The sequence below is a fragment of the Dryobates pubescens genome, chromosome 19 (assembly GCF_014839835.1).
Source record: "Dryobates pubescens isolate bDryPub1 chromosome 19, bDryPub1.pri, whole genome shotgun sequence".
Taxonomy (NCBI): domain Eukaryota; kingdom Metazoa; phylum Chordata; class Aves; order Piciformes; family Picidae; genus Dryobates; species Dryobates pubescens.
Genome location: NC_071630.1, coordinates 2,977,751 through 2,997,139, shown reverse-complemented (window position 1 = coordinate 2,997,139; position 19,389 = coordinate 2,977,751). Strand labels below are relative to the sequence as shown.

Sequence of the window (19,389 nt, the reverse complement as noted above, 5' to 3'; positions counted from 1 at the left end):
CCGGCTCTGCCAGCTGCAGCGGGGCTCTGGTTACAGCTCTGCCGGCCACAGCGGGGCTCCGGCTGTGCCAGCCATGCAGCTGTGCCAGCCATGCAGCTGTGCCAGCCGTGCAGCTGTGCCAGCCATGCAGCAGGGCTCCATGCAGTGGGGCTCCATGCAGCTGTGCCAGCCATGCAGCGGGGCTCCATGCAGCGGGGCTCCAGCTGTGCCAGCCATGCAGCAGGGCTCCATGCAGCGGGGCTCCAGCTGTGCCAGCCATGCAGCAGGGCTCCATGCAGCGGGGCTCTGTGCAGCTGTGCCAGCCATGCAGCGGGGCTCCAGCTGTGCCGGCTGCAGCGGGGCTCCGTGCAGCGGGGCTCCGTGCAGCGGGGCTCCATGCAGCTGCACCAGCCATGCAGCGGGGCTCCATGCAGCTGCACCAGCCATGCAGCGGGGCTCCATGCAGCTGCGCCAGCCATGCAGCGGGGCTCCATGCAGCTGCGCCAGCCATGCAGCAGGGCTCCATGCAGCTGTGCCAGCCATGCAGCGGGGCTCTAGCTGTGCCGGCTGCAGCGGGGCTCCGTGCAGCGGGGCTCCGTGCAGCGGAGCTCCATGCAGCTGCACCAGCCATGCAGCGGGGCTCCATGCAGATGCACCAGCCATGCAGCGGGGCTCCATGCAGCTGTGCCAGCCATGCAGCGGGGCTCCAGCTGTGCTGGCTGCAGCGGGGCTCCGTGCAGCTGTGCCAGCCATGCAGCGGGGCTCCGTGCAGCTGTGCCAGCCATGCAGCGGGGCTCCGTGCAGCTGTGCCAGCCATGCAGCTGTGCCAGCCATGCAGCGGGGCTCCGTGCAGCGGGGCTCCGGCTCTGTGGTGTCTCTGCGGTGTGCGTCAGTGCCACGCCTGAGGGCTGGGGCCGACTCCCAGCTCTGTCCTCCTGCTTCCCGGGCTGGGTGGCGCTGGCAGCTCTGTCAGGCTGCTCCTGGGTGGTGCAGGAGTGCTGCGGAGTCCTGGCTCCCTCCTGCAGCAGGGACAAGCAGATAGCAGTGGGGGGAGGCTGCCGGCGGCGGGGGGGAGGCTGCCGGCGGCTGGGGGGAGGCTGCCGGCGGCTGGGGGGAGGCTGCCGGCGGCGGGGGGGAGGCTGCCGGCGGCGGGGGGGAGGCTGCCGGCAGCTGGCCAGCATTTCCTTGCCAGTAGAATCACAGAGGGTTAGGGCTGGGGAGGGATCTCTGGGGATCCCCCAGTCCAGGCCCTGCCAAAGCAGGGTCACCTAGGGCAGGGCACACAGCAGTGCCCTGCTCAGAGCTTCTGACTGCCCGCAGAAGCACAGGGGTGATGCTGAAGGCCAGGGGCCCTGCTCCTGCTCCAGGGGGGTGGTCCCTTTGAGGCTGAAGGTGGTGCCTGGCAGCTGTCACATCTGCACAGCTGTTCCTGGCAGCCTCACGCTGTGCCAGTGGTGTCAGGCCTGGCCACGGCCTTCCCTGTGGGGCAGGAGGCCAGAGACTGCTTGAACCTCAGCCTGAGAGGGATGGAGGGAAGTGTCAGATTTCTCTCTTTGAAGAGGATGAGTATTGACCTGCTGCTTTCTGAGCCCCTGCTGGTGGAATCCTGGAGTCATTTGGGCTGGGAAAGCCCTTTCAGACCCTCAAGCCCAGCTCTACCAAGCCTGGTGCTAACCCATGGCCCTCAGAAGCACACATCTCTGCCCCCCTCTTCACATCCCCCCCTCTCTTCTCTGCTGTGCCTGGTTTAGGAGGTGAGGAGTGCACCCAGCAAGCCTGGAGCTCGTTCTTTGCTCCCAGGTGAAGCAGATACTGCTTCCAGATAGGGCTTTGCTGAGCAGGGAGCTGCAGGAGAGCTTCCCCAGGCAGCATCCTGCTGCTTCCAGTTTGGATTGCTCCAGCAGTGCTGGATCAGGCTGCTGCTCAGCTGCTGGAAGGGGCAAACACATGGTGCAAACCTCTTGGAGTCTCTGGATGAGTCCTTGGCTTGGAAGCCTCTGGACCCCTCCCCAGACAGCTTTCCTTCTGGGTGTTTCTCCAGTTTCTCTTTTCAGAAGCCACAAGGAAGGGAAGTGAAGGTTTTGGCTGCTGCTGGGACCCTGTGGCACCATCCACTGCCTTAGCCCTCACTCAGAGCACACATTTCCTGACTGCTGGAGGAGGAGAGGGGTTGTGAGAGAGTAGATGGAGTGAGGCTCTTGAAACTCTCCAGCTGCCAGTTCTTCCCAGCAGACAAATTCAGGGCTGCTGGGCCAGCTGGGAGGCCTCCACATCTGCTCTGCAGATCAGCTTCAGCATGTCCCTCCCTCAGCCTCCTTGGGCTTGGATCCTTCCTGGCCTCTGGAGCACTGCTCACACACCAGGGGACACTCCAGGCCAGTGGGAAGGACTTGCTGAGGAGAAGGAGATTGGAGAAGGCTCAGTCAAAGCTTACAGCCTTGGAAGTTGCTGCAGCTGGGATTCCTTTACCTGCCTGCTCAGAAGCATCCTGGGTTTGGAGTGGAGGAGAGAAAGAGGAGAGGAGAGGAGAGGAGGGGAAAGGAGAGAAGAGGAGGAGGAGAAGAGGAGGAGAGGAAAGGAGGAGGAGGAGGAGGAGAAGAGAGGAGGAGGAGGAGGAGAGGAAAGGAAAGGCTCTGGATCTTTGTGCTCCCTTCCTGCTGCCACTCTTCTTCTCTTCCCTCCTCTAGCAGGAGAGCTGCTGCTGGCTCCCAGTTTGAAGCAGAGCTGCCAGCTGTCCCCTGGGGCTTGGAGTCTCTCTTGGGTTCAAGGGCAGCTCCAGGATGTCAGCCCCTGTTTGGGAGCTGGCAGCAGGGAGCCTCAGCTTTGGCCCTGGGCAAACACCCAGCTTCCTTTCAGCTGGGAAGGGTGAGCAGGGAAGTGGGCAAGGAAACACTTGGACACTGAGCATGGCTCTGGGGTTTTGTTGTGCTCTTTTCCTCCCCTGAGACATTTCCTTGTGTGGAAGGTGGAGGTTGGCTCAGTGCAGCCCAGAGCTGACCTCTCTCACTGCTTCTTTAGATGCTGCAGCCCAGCCTGATCTGAAGCAAGGGCCTTGGTGCCCTGCAGAGTGGGCTCTGTGCCTGCTGTGGGCACCTGGCAGGCTTCCTGGGGCACCTCTGGAGGATCAGTGGTGTGGTGCCAGGCAGGCTGGGTGATGGATCTGTGCTGTTCTCTTGCAGGACCTGGACCCTCACTGCATCCATGGAGTGCTGCTGCTGGTGGAGAGGGATGTCACCTTCAGGCTGGAGAAGCCCCCAGCAGCACAGGTACTGGCACCACTCCTCCAGGCCTCTCTGGGGGCTCTTTGCCCTTCCTTTAACTCTCTGCCCACACCTGGAGGCTCTGCAGCTCCTCTGTGGTTTGCAGTTGTGGACTCCTAGGGGGTGGTGTCCATGGGGCTGTGAGGTGCAGAGGAGCTGAGCAGAGCTCTGTCAAGCTCTGCTTGATGCTGGGAAGGACATCAGTGACATCTGAACCCTAAGGGTGTCAGTCAGCTGGGGCCCTGCAGACACAGAGGGGGGCTGAGCACACAGGGCTGGGAGAGGAGGCCTGCAGAGGTGACAGTGTTAGAGGTTCCCAGCTGCACAGCTGGCACTGGGCTGGCAGGGAGCCTCCAAGGGCCTCCTGCCCAAGGCCAGCAGACAGCAGGGCCAGCTCCAGCTGCAGCAGGCTGCCCAGGGACACAGCCAGGCTGAGCTGGAAGGGCTGCAGGGATGGAGCCTCCACCACCTCCCTGGGCAGCCTGGGCCAGGCTCTCCCCAGCCTCCCTCTGCACAGCTTCCTCCTCAGCTCCAACCTAACTCTGCCCTGCTCCAGCTCCAAACCATTGCCCCTGGGCCTATCCCCACAGCCCCTTCTCAGCAGTCCCTGCCCAGCCTGCCTGCAGCTGCCCTGCAGCTCTGCAGCTGCAGCTCTCAGCTCTGCCTGCAGCCTTCTCTGCTGCAGGCTGCACAGCCCCAACCCTCCCAGCCTGGCCCCAGGGCAGAGGTTCTGCAGCCCTCTGAGCATCTCTGTGGCCTCCTCTGGCCCTGCTCCAGCAGGTCCCTGTCTGTGCTGAGGGCTCCAGAGCTGCCCCAGCCCTGCAGGGAGGCCTCAGCAGAGCAGAGCAGAGAGGCAGAATCCCCTCCCTGCCGTGGCTGAGCCCGGGGCCCTGCTGGGGCTGTGCTGGCAGTGCTTGGTGCTGGCTCCTGTCCAGCCTCTCACCCACCAGCACCCCCAAGTCCTCTTCAGGGCTGCTCTCTAGCCCCTCCTCCCCAGCCTGGGTTGACCCCCAGGGAGGTGGGAGAGCAGGCTGCAGAAGCCATGGAGACACTGAGCTGAGGCAGAGTGTGGGGGAGGAAGCAGAGCAAAGGCTCCCAAGGCCACAGGAGGAGTTGGAAGCATGATCACAGTGTGTGTGGGGGTGAAAGAGCTGCACCTGAGTTCCTGCTGCCTGGGCTGCCTTCCATGCTCCTGCAGGAGCTCTCCTCTCTTGTCTCTGGGCCAAGATGCAGGGAGCCCTTAGAGCAGGAGGCTGCTGTGTGGGTGGGGAGCTGGGCCCCCTCTCCTGGGCTGTGTTTCCAGGCTGTGAGGTGGGGAAGCCAGGGCTGGAGTCAGCCTCTCAGACCCAGCAAACAGCTGCAGGCTGCAGCAGGATGTGGGGCAGGGAGAGGGAGCTGTGTGTGGAGGCTGCAGGCACTGCTGCCAGGCTTCCACCCCAGCTGCTCTGCTGCCTGGGCAGCGTGCTGGGGCCTGCATCCCCACAGGCTGCCTGCTCAGCTGCACAGCAAGCTGCTCTGGGAGGGGGTTCTTGGTTGTCTCCTTCCTAGTGTGGGGCCAGGGCAGATCCATGTGCCACAGGGAGCAGGGGGCTGCAGAACCTCCCCTGTGGGGCCAGGCTGGGAGGGTTGGGGCTGTGCAGCCTGCAGGAGAGAAGGCTCCAGGGAGACCTCAGAGCAGCCTGCCAGGAGCTGAAGGGCTCCAGGAGAGCTGGGAAGGAACTCTGGGCAAGGGCTGGGAGTGCCAGGAGCAGGGAGAATGGCTTGGAGCTGGGAGAGGGCAGAGGGAGAGTGGAGAGGAGGAAGGAATTGTTGGCAGGGAGGCTGGGGAGAGCCTGGCGCAGGCTGCCCAGGGAGGCTGTGGCTGCCCCCTGCCTGGTGGTGCTGAGGCCCAGGCTGGATGAAGCCTGGAGCAGCCTGGGCTGGGGGGAGGGGTCCCTGGGCATGGCAGGGGGCTGGAGCTGGCTGAGCTCTGAGCTCCCTTCCCACCTCAAACCTCTTCCACGGATCTTTGAACCCAGCCCAGGCCCTGCCCCAGCAGGGCACCCCCAGCACAATGCCCAGGGGCACAGTGCCCAGGGGGGGTTGGAAGCTCTCCAGAGCAGGAGCTCCACAGCCTCCCTGGGCAGCCTGCTGCAGGGCTCAGCAGCCTCACCCCAAGCAGCTTCCTGCTGCTGCTCAGCTGCAGCCTCCTGGGAAGCGCCGAGCTGAAGCTGCTGACCTCCCCTCCCCCTCCTCTGCTCCCCCCCTGACTCCTCTGTGCTTCTCTTTCCTCTGCCCCTCTGCAGTTCGAGGTGCTGACCTCCATGAAGGCTCTGCACAAGCACATCGACAGCTCCCAGCTGCCCCTGGAGCTGGAGGGCAGCTTCCCCTACTGCCACCGCGACTGGCTCAGCTTCCGCATGGTGAGAGCGGGGCAGGGCAGGGGCAGGGCATGGGGGCAGGGCATGGGGGCTGGGCATGGGGCAGGGCAGGGGGCTGGGCATGGGCAGGGCATGGGGGCAGTGCATGGGGGCAGGGCACGGGCACCGGGCAGCCCTTAGGAGCTCAGCCTGGCACTGCTGAGGGCTCCTGTGAGGGCTGAGAATGCAAATCTGTGCTGGCAAAACAACCTCCTGCAGCAGGGCCCCAGGAGGCCACAGAGGGGCGAGGGCAGCCCAGGGATAGCAACCCAGGAGAGGAGACTGAGGGCAGCCCTGCAGGGAAGGCCTTGGGGGTGCTGGGGCTGGGGGGGCAGCTGGGCAGGAGCCAGCACTGGGCACTGGCAGCACAGGAGGCCAAGGGCAGCCTGGGCTGCAGCCAGAGCAGGGTGGCCAGAGCTGGAGAGAGAGGATCCTGCCCCTCTGCTCTGCTCTGGGGAGACCTCCCCTGCAGGGCTGGGGCCAGCTGTGGGAGCCCAGCACAAGAGAGACCTGGAGCTGCTGGAGAGGCTCCAGAGGAGGCCACAGAGATGCTCAGAGGCTGCAGAACCTCTGCCCTGGGGCCAGGCTGGGAGGGTTGGGGCTGTGCAGCCTGCAGCAGAGAAGGCTGCAGGCAGAGCTGAGAGCTGCAGCTGCAGAGCTGCAGGGCAGCTGCAGGCAGGCTGGGGAGGGACTGCTGAGAAGGGGCTGTGGGGATAGGCCCAGGGGCAATGGTTTGGAGCTGGAGCAGGGCAGAGTTAGGTTGGAGCTGAGGAGGAAGCTGTGCAGAGGGAGGCTGGGGAGAGCCTGGCCCAGGCTGCCCAGGGAGGTGGTGGAGGCTGCATCCCTGCAGCCCTTCCAGCTCAGCCTGGCTGTGTCCCTGGGCAGCCTGCTGCAGCTGGAGCTGGCCCTGCTGCCTGCAGGCCTTGGCCAGGAGGCCCTTGGAGGCTCCCTGCCAGCCCAATGCAATTGGTGACTCTGTGAATCCACATCACAAGGATGCACAGCACTGGCAGGGCTGCAGGAGCTCCAGTTGGAACTGCCTGAGCTGCACTTTGGAGGCTGCCAGGGAGGGACAGGCCTGGGGGGGATGGAGCAAAAGGAGAAGTGGGGAGCTGGAGATTGGCTGTGAGGAAGAAGTTGTTGGCCAGGAGGGTGGGGAGAGCCTGGCCCAGGCTGCCCAGGGAGGTGGTGGAAGCCTCCTGCTCAGCCCTGGAGGTGTTTGCAGCCAGGCTGGAGGTGGCTGTGAGCAACCTGCTGTGGGGTGAGGTGTCCCTGCCCCTGGCAGGGGCTGGGAGCTGGCTGAGCCTTGAGCTCCCTTCCAGCCCTGGGCTCTGTGATTGGAAGCAGAGGTATTTCAAGGACCTCTTGGATGTTTTTCACCTCCCAGATCCATGCAGTGCTGAACCTTAATGGAGAGCTGCAGAAGGAGCCAGAGAAGCTCCTGGGGCAGAAGGGTTCTCATTCTCTGTTGGGTAGAGCAGGGCCCAAAGCAGCTCTCAGCATGCAAGTGTCTGAGGCCCTCCCAGGGGCCTTGGTTCAACATCTGAAGGCTCTGGGGGGCTGGGGGCTGCTGCAGCCTCCCCAGCTGCTGCCCTGGGGCTGCTGGGTTCCTGGGCCAGAGCCTCCCTTGGTTCCTGGGCCTGCAGTGTTCCTGCAGGCTGTGCAGAGGCTGCTCCTGGAGCTGCAGGCAGTCAGCTCTGCTCTGCTCTTTGCCCCCTGCAGAAGCTGGAACATCTGCTGCAAGGATGCCAGGGTGCTTGTGCCTTCCTCCAGGGAGCCATCCAGAGAGTGGAGGCTGGAGACCTCCCAGCCAGGGCTGAGGTAAGAGACAGAGACAGACTGCTTGGGGTGGGAAGAGACCTTTCAAGCTCAGCCACTCCAACCCCCTGCACTCAGCAGGGACAGCTGCAGCCAGAGCAGGTCCCTCAGGGCCCCCACCAACCTCAGCTGCACTGCTGCCAGCCATGGGGCAGCTCCCAGCTCCCTGGGCAGCCTGGGCCAGGCTCTCCCCACCCTCAGGGTCCAGCATTTCTCCTTCTCTCCATCTCCCTCTTGCAGTTCAAACCATCTCCCCTTGGCCTAGCACAAGTGGCCCTGCTCCAAACCCTGTCCCCAGCTTGCTGAGGGAGCCCTGCAGCCCTGCAGGGCCACCAGAAGGTCTCCCTGGGGCCCTCTCCAGGTTGAAGATGCCCAACTCTCTCAGCCAGCCCCAGCAGAATGCCCTCGCCTCTGATCAGAGGTGGGCCAGGGACAGAAGAGAGCAGCAGAGCTGTGGCTGTGCAGCTGTGGCAGCAGGGTGTCCTGAGTGCTCCCTGGCACTGTGGGGCTGGCAGCACAGAAGGACCAGGGGAAGCTAACCCAAACTGGGCACAAACTGGAGCCCAGGAGGCTGCAGCTGAGCAGGAGGAGAAAGTTGTTTGGTGTGAGGCTGCTGGAGGCCTGGAGCAGGCTGCCCAGAGAGGCTGTGGAGCCTCCTGCTGTGGAGAGCTTCCAACTCCCCCTGGGCACTGTGCCCCTGGGCATTGTGCTGTGGGTGCCCTGCTGGGGCAGGGCCTGGGCTGGACTCAAAGATCCATGGAAGGGGTTGGGTTGGAAGGGACCTTAAAGCTCCTCCAGCTCCAACCCCCTGCCACAGGCAGGGACCCCTCCCCCCAGCCCAGGCTGCTCCAGGCCTCATCCAGCCTGGTCCTCAGCACCTCCAGGCAGGGGGCAGCCACAGCCTCCCAGGGCAGCCTGTGCCAGGCTCTCCCCAGCCTCACTGCCAACAATTCCTTCCTCCTCCCCGCTCCCAACCTGCCCTTCCCAAGCTTCCCCAGAGGTCCCTCCCAACCCTGCTCAGCTGCTGGGATGCTGCAGTGCTGGAAGCTCCTCTGGGGGTCAAAGCTGCTCCTGTGCTCCCCTCAGGATCACCCAGGAGACCTTCAGCTGTGCTTGCTGAGAGCTGCTTGCTGCAGCCTCAGTGTGCAGCCTGCAGCTGCTCCTGGCTTTGGTGTCTCCAGAGCTGAGCTGTGCTGCCCCAGCTTGGCTTCAGTGGCCTGGAGTGAGGCTGGCTGACAGCACAGACATTGTTCACTAGGCCAAGGCTGTGCCCTGGGCCCAGCTTTGCTGCCCCCACAACAGAATCACACAGAGCCACAGGATGTGAGGGGCTGGAAGGGACCTCCAGAGCTCCTCCAGGCCCAGCCCCCTGCCAGAGCAGCAGCACCCAGAGCAGCTCCCCCAGGAACACATCCAGGGGGGGTTGAATGTCTCCAGGGAGGGAGACTCCACAGCCCCCTGGGCAGCCTGCTCCAGGCCTCTGGCACCTCACAGGGGAAACATTTTCCTCCTGTTGCCATGGAGCTTCCTCTGCCTCAGCTTCCACCACTGCCCCTGGTGCTGGCATTGGGCAGCCCCCAGCAGAGCCTGGCTCTGGGCATCACCCTGCACAGCTTCAGCACCAGCAAGGAGCTCACCCTCAGGCTGCTCCCAGCCCCAGAGCCCTCAGCTCCCTCAGGCTGCTCCCAGCCCCAGAGCCCTCAGCTCCCTCAGGCTGCTCCCAGCTGCAGAGCCCTCAGCTCCCTCAGGCTGCTCCCAGCCCCAGAGCCCTCAGCTCCCTCAGGCTGCTTCCAGCCCCAGAGCCCTCAGCTCCCTCAGGCTGCTCCCAGCCCCAGAGCCCTCAGCTCCCTCAGGCTGCTCCCAGCCCCAGAGCCCTCAGCTCCCTCAGGCTGCTCCCAGCTCCAGAGCCCTCAGCTCCCTCAGTCCCTCCTTGCAAGGAAGATCTTCCCCTGCCTGCAGCAGCTCTGTGGCTCTCTGCTGGACTCTCTCAGCAGTTCCCTGAGCTCCTTCCTGACCTGAGGGCCCAGAGCTGGACACAGGATTCCAGCTGTGGCCTCAGCAGGGCAGAGCAGAGGGGGAGGAGAACCTCTCTGACCTGCTGCCCACAGCCCTTCTGACCCACCCCAGGCTGCCCTTGGCCCCCAGAGCACATGGAGGGTTTGGGGGTGGGCAAGGGGAGGAGGGTGCAGACCTCCTTGCTGTGCTGGGCAGGGGTTCCCCATCCTGGGAAGCTGCTGTGCCCCTGCCAGGGGAAGGCAGCAGGAAGCTGCTGCCAGCTCTGCACTGAGGCTGCCAAGAGTGGAAGGTCTCAGAGTGGCCTCCCTGAGCCTCTCCTGTGTGCCTCTGCCCTCTCCAGGGCCACTTGGTCCCACAGCTTGGAGCTGTGCAGGTGCCAGGCTCTGGGAGCAGCAGGGAGGCAGCTGGGGGTGGGCAGCAGGGCTGGAGGAGCTCAGCCTGTGTCCTGCCAGGGGAATGTGAGCAGTGGTAGGAGCTGGGCTGGGGCTGGGGCCTGCTGGGCAGCCCCTCAGGAGCTGCTGCTCACTTGGGGCTGGGGAGGAGCAGCTGTGGGACCCCTCCTGCCCCTCTGCCAGGGTGGGCCAAGCTGGGGGTGCTCTGTGTCTGGGGGGGTGCCCCCTGTGCCTGGGGGCTGCAGTCAGCTCTGCTGTGCTCCCTGCAGGAGGCAGCTGTGCTGCTGAGCAGCTGCAGGCAGCTGATGAAGAGCGTCCTGGAGGACTCCAGGCTGGTGAGGCTGCAGCTGGAGGGGGGAGCACTGCTGGCCAGGCTCAGGAAGGAGGAGTCTTGTGTCACCCTCACCCAGGACTACAGGTGAGCCCCCAGGGTGGGGAGAGGAGGTGTGGGAGCAGAGCAGCACTGGGAGGCTCTCTGGGAGGCAGCCACAGGCTGGGAGGGACCCCAAGGGGCAGCTGGGCCAAGCCCTGCAGGGCAGGGGGGAGCTGCAGTCAGCTGCCCTGCAGCCTGGCAAGCTGGGCACTGAAAGTGCCCACTGCAGGGCACTCCTCTGCTGCCCCTGGGAGCTGACCCCAGTGCCTGGCTGTGCCCAGGGGCAAACCTCTCCTGCTGGAGCCCAAGGGGAGTCTCCCCAGCAGGAACCTGCCCTCCTCAGCCCTGCTCTCCTCCACCTGGTGCAGGCCAGAGAGCAGCTCCCTGCAGTGAGTTGTGCTGGGGGCAGCCAAAGTGAGAGGAAGGCTGAGTTGTACTCCTCACTGCTGCTGCCTCAGACAGAAGCTCCTCTGGCTGGGCTCACTGAGCTGCTGGGGACTCCTCTGCCAGCCACAGCAGCCCTCTGCAGGGGATGGCTGCAGGCTCTTGCCCCTGGTGGCTGCTGGCTGCCCCTCTGCCACCCGAGCTCTGTGGGGGCTGTGATCAGGGCTTGGCTCCAGGGCTCTGGCCCTGGGCACTCCTCACACCAAGGGGGTCTGCAGGCATCCTCGGTGAGGAATGCTGCCACAGGCCTCCTCAGCCCTGGGTGCAGCTGGCAGGGCTGGCACAGGCAGCAGGGCCCACGGGAGGGCAGCTGTGGGCAGTGCCCAGGGCATTGCACAGCTCCTCTTTGGCCCTGCTGCAGCACCTGGAGCCTCTCAGCCCAGGAAGGCCTCTCCAGGCAGAGCAGGGCTCTGGCACCCAGCAGCTTCCAGCCCCACAGGAGCTGAGCCCTGGGGGTGGGGGGCAGGGGGTAGTGGGGGGCAGGGGGGCAGTGGCTCCACACAGCTCAGCCCTGCTCTGCTGCAGCTCCCTGCTGTGGGGACAGCTGGAAGGGCTCTGGGGCCAGGCTGGGAGGGTTGGGGCTGTGCAGCCTGCAGCAGAGAAGGCTGCAGGCAGAGCTGAGAGCTGCAGCTGCAGAGCTGCAGGGCAGCTGCAGGCAGGCTGGGGAGGGACTGCTGAGAAGGGGCTGTGGGGATAGGCCCAGGGGCAATGGTTTGGAGCTGGAGCAGGGCAGAGTTAGGTTGGAGCTGAGGAGGAAGCTGTGCAGAGGGAGGCTGGGGAGAGCCTGGCCCAGGCTGCCCAGGGAGGTGGTGGAGGCTCCATCCCTGCAGCCCTTCCAGCTCAGCCTGGCTGTGTCCCTGGGCAGCCTGCTGCAGCTGGAGCTGGCCCTGCTGCCTGCAGGGCTTGGCCAGGAGGCCCTTGGAGGCTCCCTGCCAGCCCAGTGCCAGCTGGGAAGCTGTGAGGGCCATGGTTCAGCCCCAGCCTTGGTTGGAGGGGATCAGCTCAGAAGTCTCTTGTAGTTGCAGTGCTTCTGAACTGCCTCTCTGCAGCTGCACCTCAGGGCTCCAAGGTCACCTGCAGCCCAAGCCAGGGCTGAGCAGCTCTGCTGAGGGCCTTGGTCTGCACCTCCTGCAGGGCTCCCAGTGTTTTACTGGCTGCCTCTTGCCCAAGTGCTTGGGGTGCACTAATCCTATGATTAAAAGGCAGAAGGCTGTAAATGAGTTGCAAAATGAGGTCTGGTTTGGGCTGGGCACAGGACATGCTGAGGAAGCTGAGGCTGCTGCTGTGGAGCACAGCAGGAGGAGGTTGGGGTCTTGTGTGGTGCCTGCTGACAGCTGGAGAGCTGTGTCCAGCTCTGGGCTCCCAGCTCAGGAGGGACAGGGAACTGCTGGGCAGAGCCCAGGGCAGGCTGCAGAGCTGCTGAGGGGCCTGGGGCAGCTCTGGGAGCAGCAGAGGCTGAGAGAGCCCTGGGGCTGAGAGCCTGCAGCAGAGCAGCCCCAGAGGGCAGCTGAGCAATGCTCAGCAAGAGCTGAAGGAGCTGTGGGGGGTAGGAGGCTGGGGCCAGGCTCTGCTCAGGGGTGCCCAGGGCCAGGCCAAGGGGCAGAGGGCACAGCCTGGCAGCCAGGAGGAGAAAGTTGTTTGGAGTGAGGCTGCTGGAGGCCTGGAGCAGGCTGCCCAGAGAGGTTGTGGAGTCTCCTGGTGTGGAGAGATTCCAACGCCCCCTGGGCACTGTGCCCCTGGGCATTGTGCTGTGGGTGCCCTGCTGGGGCAGGGGCTTGGGCCTGGGTGAGCTCCAGAGCTCCCTCCCAGCCCTCCCCACACTGGGGGGCTGGAACTGTGTTTGCATGGGGTGCTGGTGGTGTGAGCCTGGTGCCCAGGCCTGAGCCCCCCCCGTGCCCCTTGCAGGGACAGCCTGGAGGCTGCCAGCCTGCTGTACAACCGCCTGGACGAGGACGTGCACCGCCTGGTGCTGCGCTGCAACCAGCGCCTGCAGCGCCTGCAGCTGCTGCGCGACTGCCAGCAGGTGGCGCAGTGCCTGAAGGAGGTAAGGGCCAGCCGCCCCCAGCCCCGGCCTGGCGCCCCCCCCCCCCCAGCCCCGGCCTGGCGCCCCCCCAGCCCTGCTGCCCCCCCAGCCCCGGCCTGGCGCCCCCCCAGCCCCGGCCTGGCGCCGTCCCCCCCCAGCCCCGCTGCCCCCCCAGCCCCGGCCTGGCGCCCCCCCCCAGCCCTGCTGCCCCCCAGCCCCGCCCTGGCGCCCCCCCAGCCCTGCTGCCCCCCCAGCCCCGGCCTGGCGCCCCCCCAGCCCTGCTACCCCCCCAGCCCCGGCCTGGCGCCCCCCCCCCAAGCCCTGGCATCCCCCCCCAGCCCTGGCACACACACCCCCACCAAGCCCTGCAGGCCCTCCCCCCCCAGCCCTGCTGCCCCCCCCCCCCCCCAGCCCCCCCAGCCCTGCTGCCCCCCCCCACCCCCCCAGCCCCCCCAGCCCTGCTGCCCCCCCCAGCCTTGCAGCCCCCCTCCGGCTCCTGCCGCCCCCAGCAGCTCCCGGGCCTGTTGTTCTGCTGTGTGAAGCTGCAGGGTGCTGCCTGCAGAGCCAGGACAGAAGGCAGCTGGGGGAGGAGAGGCTCCCCAGGAGCCAGCAGGGAGCACTGCAGCCCAGAGAGCCGATGTGCATCAGGAGAGGGGTGGCCAGCAGGGCAGGAGAGATCCTCCCCCTCTGCCCTGCTCTGCTGAGCCCACAGCTGCAGCTCTGTGCCCAGCTCTGCAGCCTCTGTGCCAGGAAGGCTCTGGAGGGGCTGGAAGGTGTCCAGAGCAGGGCCAGGAGGCTGAGCAGAGGGCTGGAGCTGCTCTGCTCTGAGCACAGCCTGAGAGAGTTGGGGTTGTGCAGGCTGCAGAGGAGAAGGCTCCAGGGAGACCTTCTGGTGGCCTTCCAGGAGCTGCAGGGGGCTGCAGGAAAGCTGGGGAGGGACTTTGGAGGGGGCCAGGGAGGGACAGGACTGGGGGGGATGGAGCAAAAGGAGAAGTGGGGAGCTGGAGATTGGCTGTGAGGAAGAAGTTGTTGGCCAGGAGGGTGGTGAGAGCCTGGCCCAGGCTGCCCAGGGAGGTGGTGGAAGCCTCCTGCTGATGCCTGGAGGTGTTTGCAGCCAGGCTGGAGGTGGCTGTGAGCAGCCTGCTGTGGGGTGAGGTGTCCCTGCCCATGGCAGGGGCTTGCAGCTGGCTGAGCCCTGAGCTCCCTCCCAGCTCTGGGGTTCTCTGATTCCAACATGAGAGCCTGGCCAGGCAAGCCCTGAGCCAAGCCACTCTGGCCTGGCCTCTCCTGCTGCTGCATAATACTCTGCTGGCTGCTCTCTGGGTGTGGCTCAGCCCAGCCCCATGGAGTCCTCTGATGTTTTTCCATGCTCAGATGACCCTGGGCTGGCCCCTGGGGGAGAGGACACTTGGGAGTGGAGCATCTGCCTGTTGCTCAGCAGGAGCATCCTGCCAGCAGGGCTGTGAGGAGAGCTTCATGCTCTGGCCAGTAGATCCTGCAGGCCCTGCCAGCATCCAGCTGCTGGATGAGCTCCACCTCCTGTACCCCATCCCTGGGCTCGACCTGTTGTTTGGATTCCTGCTCTCTGACAAGCCCCAAGCTCTCTCTTGCCCCCCTGGGTGCAGCCCTGGGTGAGCTGCTGCCCCCCTGGGTGCAGCCTCAGGCTCACTCCTCCTCCCCTCTGGGTCCAGCCCTGTAAGCAGTCTCCAGGCTGGGCCCCAGCCCCTTGTCCTTGCCCAAGAGCCATTCCCACCCCCACCACTCCCCTGCACCTGAGTGGAGCTGAGACTTCTCTTCATGTGGTGCTCCTTGTAGCTCCCTGCAGCTGGGCCCTAGCTGAGGCAGACAGGAACCTGCTCCCAGAAAGGCCTTTGGAGCCTGGACAGTGGAGAGACCTTCAGAAAGCCCTAAGGGAGCTCAGGCTGCCTGATGGTCCCACAGGATCCAGGGGATGGAGCAGATTGGCTGTGAGGAAGAAGTTGTTGGCCAGGAGGGTGGTGAGAGCCTGGTCCAGGTTGCCCAGGGAGGTGGTGGAAGCCTCCTGCTGATGCCTGGAGGTGTTTGCAGCCAGGCTGGAGGTGGCTGTGAGCAACCTGCTGTGGGGTGAGGTGTCCCTGCCCATGGCAGGGGCTTGGAGCTGGCTGAGCCTTGAGCTCCCTGCCAGCCCTGACCCTGCCATGGTCTGCTCAGCCCTTGCAGGCCCCAGATGTGCTTCCTGAGCCTGACCTCAGGCTGGAGGTTTAGGAGCCCCCAGAGTCCTCAGCCAGGAGCAGCTCTGGGTGCTGCTGGCTGTGTGCACCTCAGGAGCCTTCACCCTCCCAGCTCAGGAGCAGGGCCAAGGTTCAGCACTGCTCTCCCAGGGCTCTGCCCCTCTGGGCAGGGCTGCATTTGCAAGGGAGGCTCTGGGCTTGCCTGGTTGTTTGGCCAGGCCCAGGTGGCTCCAAGAGGTTTAATGACCTCCCATTTGTAGGTATGGAATGGGATTAGAAGAGAATTAAGCAGGCTGGAAAAGACCTTCAAGGTCATCCAGCACCACCCAACCAGCTCAACCATGGCACCAAGGGCCTCATTCAGGCTCTTGCTGAACACCTCCAGGGCTGGGGACTCCACCACCTCCCTGGGCAGCACATCCCCAGGGCCAAGCTCTCTGGCTGGGGAGAGCTTTTTCCTCACCTCCAGCCCAAACCTCCCCTGGCACAGCTTGAGACTGTGTCCTCTTGTTCTGGGGCTGGGGGCCTGGGAGAAGAGCCCAACCCCCACCTGGCTCCAACCTCCCTGCAGGGAGTTGCAGAGAGCAAGAAGGTCTCCCCTGAGCCTCCTCTTCTGCAGGCTCCAACCCCAGCTCCCTCAGCCTCTCCTCCCAGGGCTGTGCCCCAGACCCCTCCCCAGCTTTGTTGCCCTTCTCTGGACACCTTCCAGCAGCTCAACCTCTTTCCTGACCTGAGGAGCCCAGAGCTGGACACAGGACTCCAGGGGTGGCCTGAGCAGTGCTGAGCACAGGGCAGGATGAGCTCCCTGCTCCTGCTGGCCACACTCTGCCTGCTGCAGGCCAGGCTGCCCTTGGCCTTCTTGGCCAGCTGGGCACACTGCTGGCTCCTGTTCAGCTGCTGTCCACCACTCCCCCCAGCTCCCTCTCTGCCTGGCAGCTCTCAGCCCCTCTGCCCCCAGCCTGCAGCACTGCCTGGGGTTGCTGTGGCCAAAGTGCAGCCCCTGGCACTGGGCTGCCCTGGGCTGTGTGTGCAGGACATGAAATGTGATGCAGGAGCCTAGGGAATACTCTTTGAGCACACAGGCATGAGGAGGACCCCAGCACAGGCCCTGCCCCCTGCCCTGCCTTCAGCTGGCCTTGCTCTGATGGGACTGAGCCACACTTGGCTGCTCCCAGCCTGCTCTGCACCAGCACTGACAGCAGCCTGCAGCAGCTCCTGCAGCAGCAGTGTCCCTCTGCAGGCTGGGACACAGCTTGGGAGCCCAGTTCCACCTTCTCCTCTTGCTGGGTTTGTTCCACCCCAGCCCAGGAGGGGCTCTCTGAGCCCAGCCCAGCCCAGGAGCTTTTCATAGAGTCACAGAATGGTTCAGGCTGGGAGGGACCTCAGAGCTCATCAGCTCCAAGCCCCTGCCATGCCCAGGGAAGCCTCTGCCCCAGGCCTGGCTGCTCACCCAGCCTGGCCTGGAACACCCCCAGGCAGGAGGCAGCCACAGCCTCCCTGGGCAGCCTGGGCCAGAGCCTCAGCTCCCTCCTGCTGAAGGACTTCTTCCTCAGCTCCACTCTGACCCTGCTCTGCCTCAGCTCCAAACCCTTCCCCCCTGGCCTGGCTCCAGACCCCCTCAGCAAAAGTCTCTCTGCAGCCTCCCTGCAGGATCCCTTCAGCTCCTGGCAGCAGCTCTGAGCTCCCCCTGGAGCCTTCTCCTCCCCAGGCTGCACAGCCCCAGCTCCCTCAGCCTGTGCTCCCAGCAGAGCTGCTCCAGCCCTGGCAGCATCTCTGTGGCCTCCCCTGGCCTCTCTCCTCTCTCTATGGCCTCCCTCTCAAGCCCTGGTGTCTTCCCTTGCTGTGGGGCTGAGCTGGGCCAGGGCTGCAGGTGGCAGAGGGAGGCAGGGCACATGGATGGTAGGAAACATGCAGCTGGTTCCCTCCCCCAGCTGCAGCTGTGCCTGCAGCAGCTGAGCTTCCTGGCCTGCTTTGCAAGGCAGGGGTGGAGGAGCTGCCCTGTCCTGCCTGGCCTCTTCTCTCTGCTCTGCCTTTAGGGCACTCCTGTGCTCAGGGCTCTCCCAGTGTCTGTGCACAGAGCCAGAGCTGCAGCAGTGGCTGGGCTCTGCCAGGGGCCTGCACTTGCTCCAGCTGCCTTCAGGAGCCCCAGAGTCAGGGAACTGGGCTGCAAGGGACCTCCAAAGGTCACTTGTCCAACAGCCCTGCAGGGAGCAAGGACTCCTCCACTGGCCCAGGCTGCCCAGGGCTGGAGCAGGGCTGGAGCCTCCACCACCTCCCTGGGAGCTGTGCAGCTGGGGAGGGTCCCTCAGAGCACTGCCCCTTGCTGGAGCTCCTGTCCTGCCAGCCAGGGGAGGGAGGTGGGGCAGGAGCTGTGGCAGCAGGGGAGCAGCAGGCTGGCAGAGCTCTGCTTAGAGCGTGGCTCAGCCCAGGCAGCTCCTTGGCCCTGGTGATGCCCCAGGCTGGTGAGCAACAGCAGAGCCCTGCAGTGACTCAGGGGGCTGCAGTGGGGCTGGGGCAGAGCAGTGCTCACAGCATTGCTGCCCCTAATGAGCTGAGCGAGGCCGGGGCAGCACCTCCCTGCCCTGGGCACAGGAGGGGCTGAGCCTGCTGAGCAGCACAGGCTGACTAACTGCAGGCTTTCTGCTTGCCTCCCAGGTCAGCAGCTGGATTGAGACTGTTGGCAGGAGGAGGCTGCAGGAGACCATCCTGGATGACTCTCTGGAGATGCTGCTCCAGACTCAGAAGCGCTTCAGGGAGTTTGATCTTGTTGCCAGTGTAAGTGCTGCTGCTGGAGAGGCTTCCTCCAGGGGCTGTGGGCCCAGGCCTCAGCTCTGCTGGGCCAGGCCTGGGGGGCTGAGCTCTGCTGGGCCGGGCCTGGGGGGCTGAGCTCTGCTGGGCCGGGCCTGGGGGGCTGAGCTCTGCTGGGCCGGGCCTGGGGGGCTGAGCTCTGCTGGGCCGGGCCTGGGGGGCTGAGCTCTGCTGGGCCGGGCCTGGGGAGCTGAGCTCTGCTGGGCCGGGCCTGGGGGGCTGAGCTCTGCTGGGCCGGGCCTGGGGGGCTGAGCTCTGCTGGGCCGGGCCTGGGGAGCTGAGCTCTGCTGGGCCAGGGCTGGGGAGCTGAGCTCTGCTGAGCCAGGCCTGGGGAGCTGAGCTCTGCTGGGCCGGGCCTGGGGAGCTGAGCTCTGCTGGGCCGGGCCTGGGGGGCTGAGCTCTGCTGGGCCAGGCCTATGGGGCTGAGCTCTGCTGGGCCGGGCCTGGGGAGCTGAGCTCTGCTGGGCCGGGCCTGGGGGGCTGAGCTCTGCTGGGCCGGGCCTGGGGGGCTGAGCTCTGCTGGGCCGGGCCTGGGGGGCTGAGCTCTGCTGGGCCGGGCCTGGGGGGCTGAGCTCTGCTGGGCCGGGCCTGGGGGGCTGAGCTCTGCTGGGCCGGGCCTGGGGGGCTGAGCTCTGCTGGGCCGGGCCTGGGGAGCTGAGCTCTGCTGGGCCGGGCCTGGGGGGCTGAGCTCTGCTGGGCCGGGCCTGGGGGGCTGAGCTCTGCTGGGCCGGGCCTGGGGAGCTGAGCTCTGCTGGGCCAGGGCTGGGGGGCTGAGCTCTGCTGGGCCGGGCCTGGGGGGCTGAGCTCTGCTGGGCCGGGCCTGGGGGGCTGAGCTCTGCTGGGCCGGGCCTGGGGGGCTGAGCTCTGCTGGGCCGGGCCTGGGGGCTGAGCTGGCACTGGAAGAGGTTCATCACCAAGGCCAGCACTGGGCACTGGCAGCACAGGAGGCCAAGGGCAGCCTGGGCTGCAGCCAGAGCAGGGTGGCCAGAGCTGGAGAGAGAGGATCCTGCCCCTCTGCTCTGCTCTGGGGAGACCTCCCCTGCAGGGCTGGGGCCAGCTGTGGGAGCCCAGCACAAGAGAGACCTGGAGCTGCTGGAGAGGCTCCAGAGGAGGCCACAGAGATGCTCAGAGGGCTGCAGAACCTCTGCCCTGGGGCCAGGCTGGGAGGGTTGGGGCTGTGCAGCCTGCAGCAGAGAAGGCTGCAGGCAGAGCTGAGAGCTGCAGCTGCAGAGCTGCAGGGCAGCTGCAGGCAGGCTGGGCAGGGACTGCTGAGAAGGGGCTGTGGGGATAGGCCCAGGGGCAATGGTTTGGAGCTGGAGCAGGGCAGAGTTAGGTTGGAGCTGAGGAGGAAGCTGTGCAGAGGGAGGCTGGGGAGAGCCTGGCCCAGGCTGCCCAGGGAGGTGGTGGAGGCTGCATCCCTGCAGCCCTTCCAGCTCAGCCTGGCTGTGTCCCTGGGCAGCCTGCTGCAGCTGGAGCTGGCCCTGCTGCCTGCAGGCCTTGGGCAGGAGGCCCTTGGAGGCTCCCTGCCAGCCCAGTGCCAGCTGTGAAGCTGTTCTTAGCTTCCCTGCTCTCCTCTTGCAGCCAAAGCCTTCAGCTCAGGTGATGTTTGCCAGCCCTGAGTAAAACCACAGCTGTCCTGCAGCAGCTTTGGAGTCACTGCCTTGCTG

General features: G+C 65.7%; 1 protein-coding gene across 1 annotated transcript in view; it reads left to right on the top strand.

Annotated features, from left to right (window-relative positions):
• The window catches only part of PLEKHG4 (pleckstrin homology and RhoGEF domain containing G4), a 97,280-nt gene that overhangs the window by 44,427 nt on the left and 33,464 nt on the right, over positions 1 to 19,389 (top strand). Inside the window, exons 9-14 of the mRNA XM_054170292.1 lie at positions 3,159 to 3,245; positions 5,525 to 5,641; positions 7,361 to 7,459; positions 10,134 to 10,282; positions 12,587 to 12,725; positions 17,570 to 17,689. Coding sequence (XP_054026267.1) covers positions 3,159 to 3,245; positions 5,525 to 5,641; positions 7,361 to 7,459; positions 10,134 to 10,282; positions 12,587 to 12,725; positions 17,570 to 17,689 — 711 coding nt within the window. The remainder of the gene's footprint in view (positions 1 to 3,158; positions 3,246 to 5,524; positions 5,642 to 7,360; positions 7,460 to 10,133; positions 10,283 to 12,586; positions 12,726 to 17,569; positions 17,690 to 19,389) is intronic.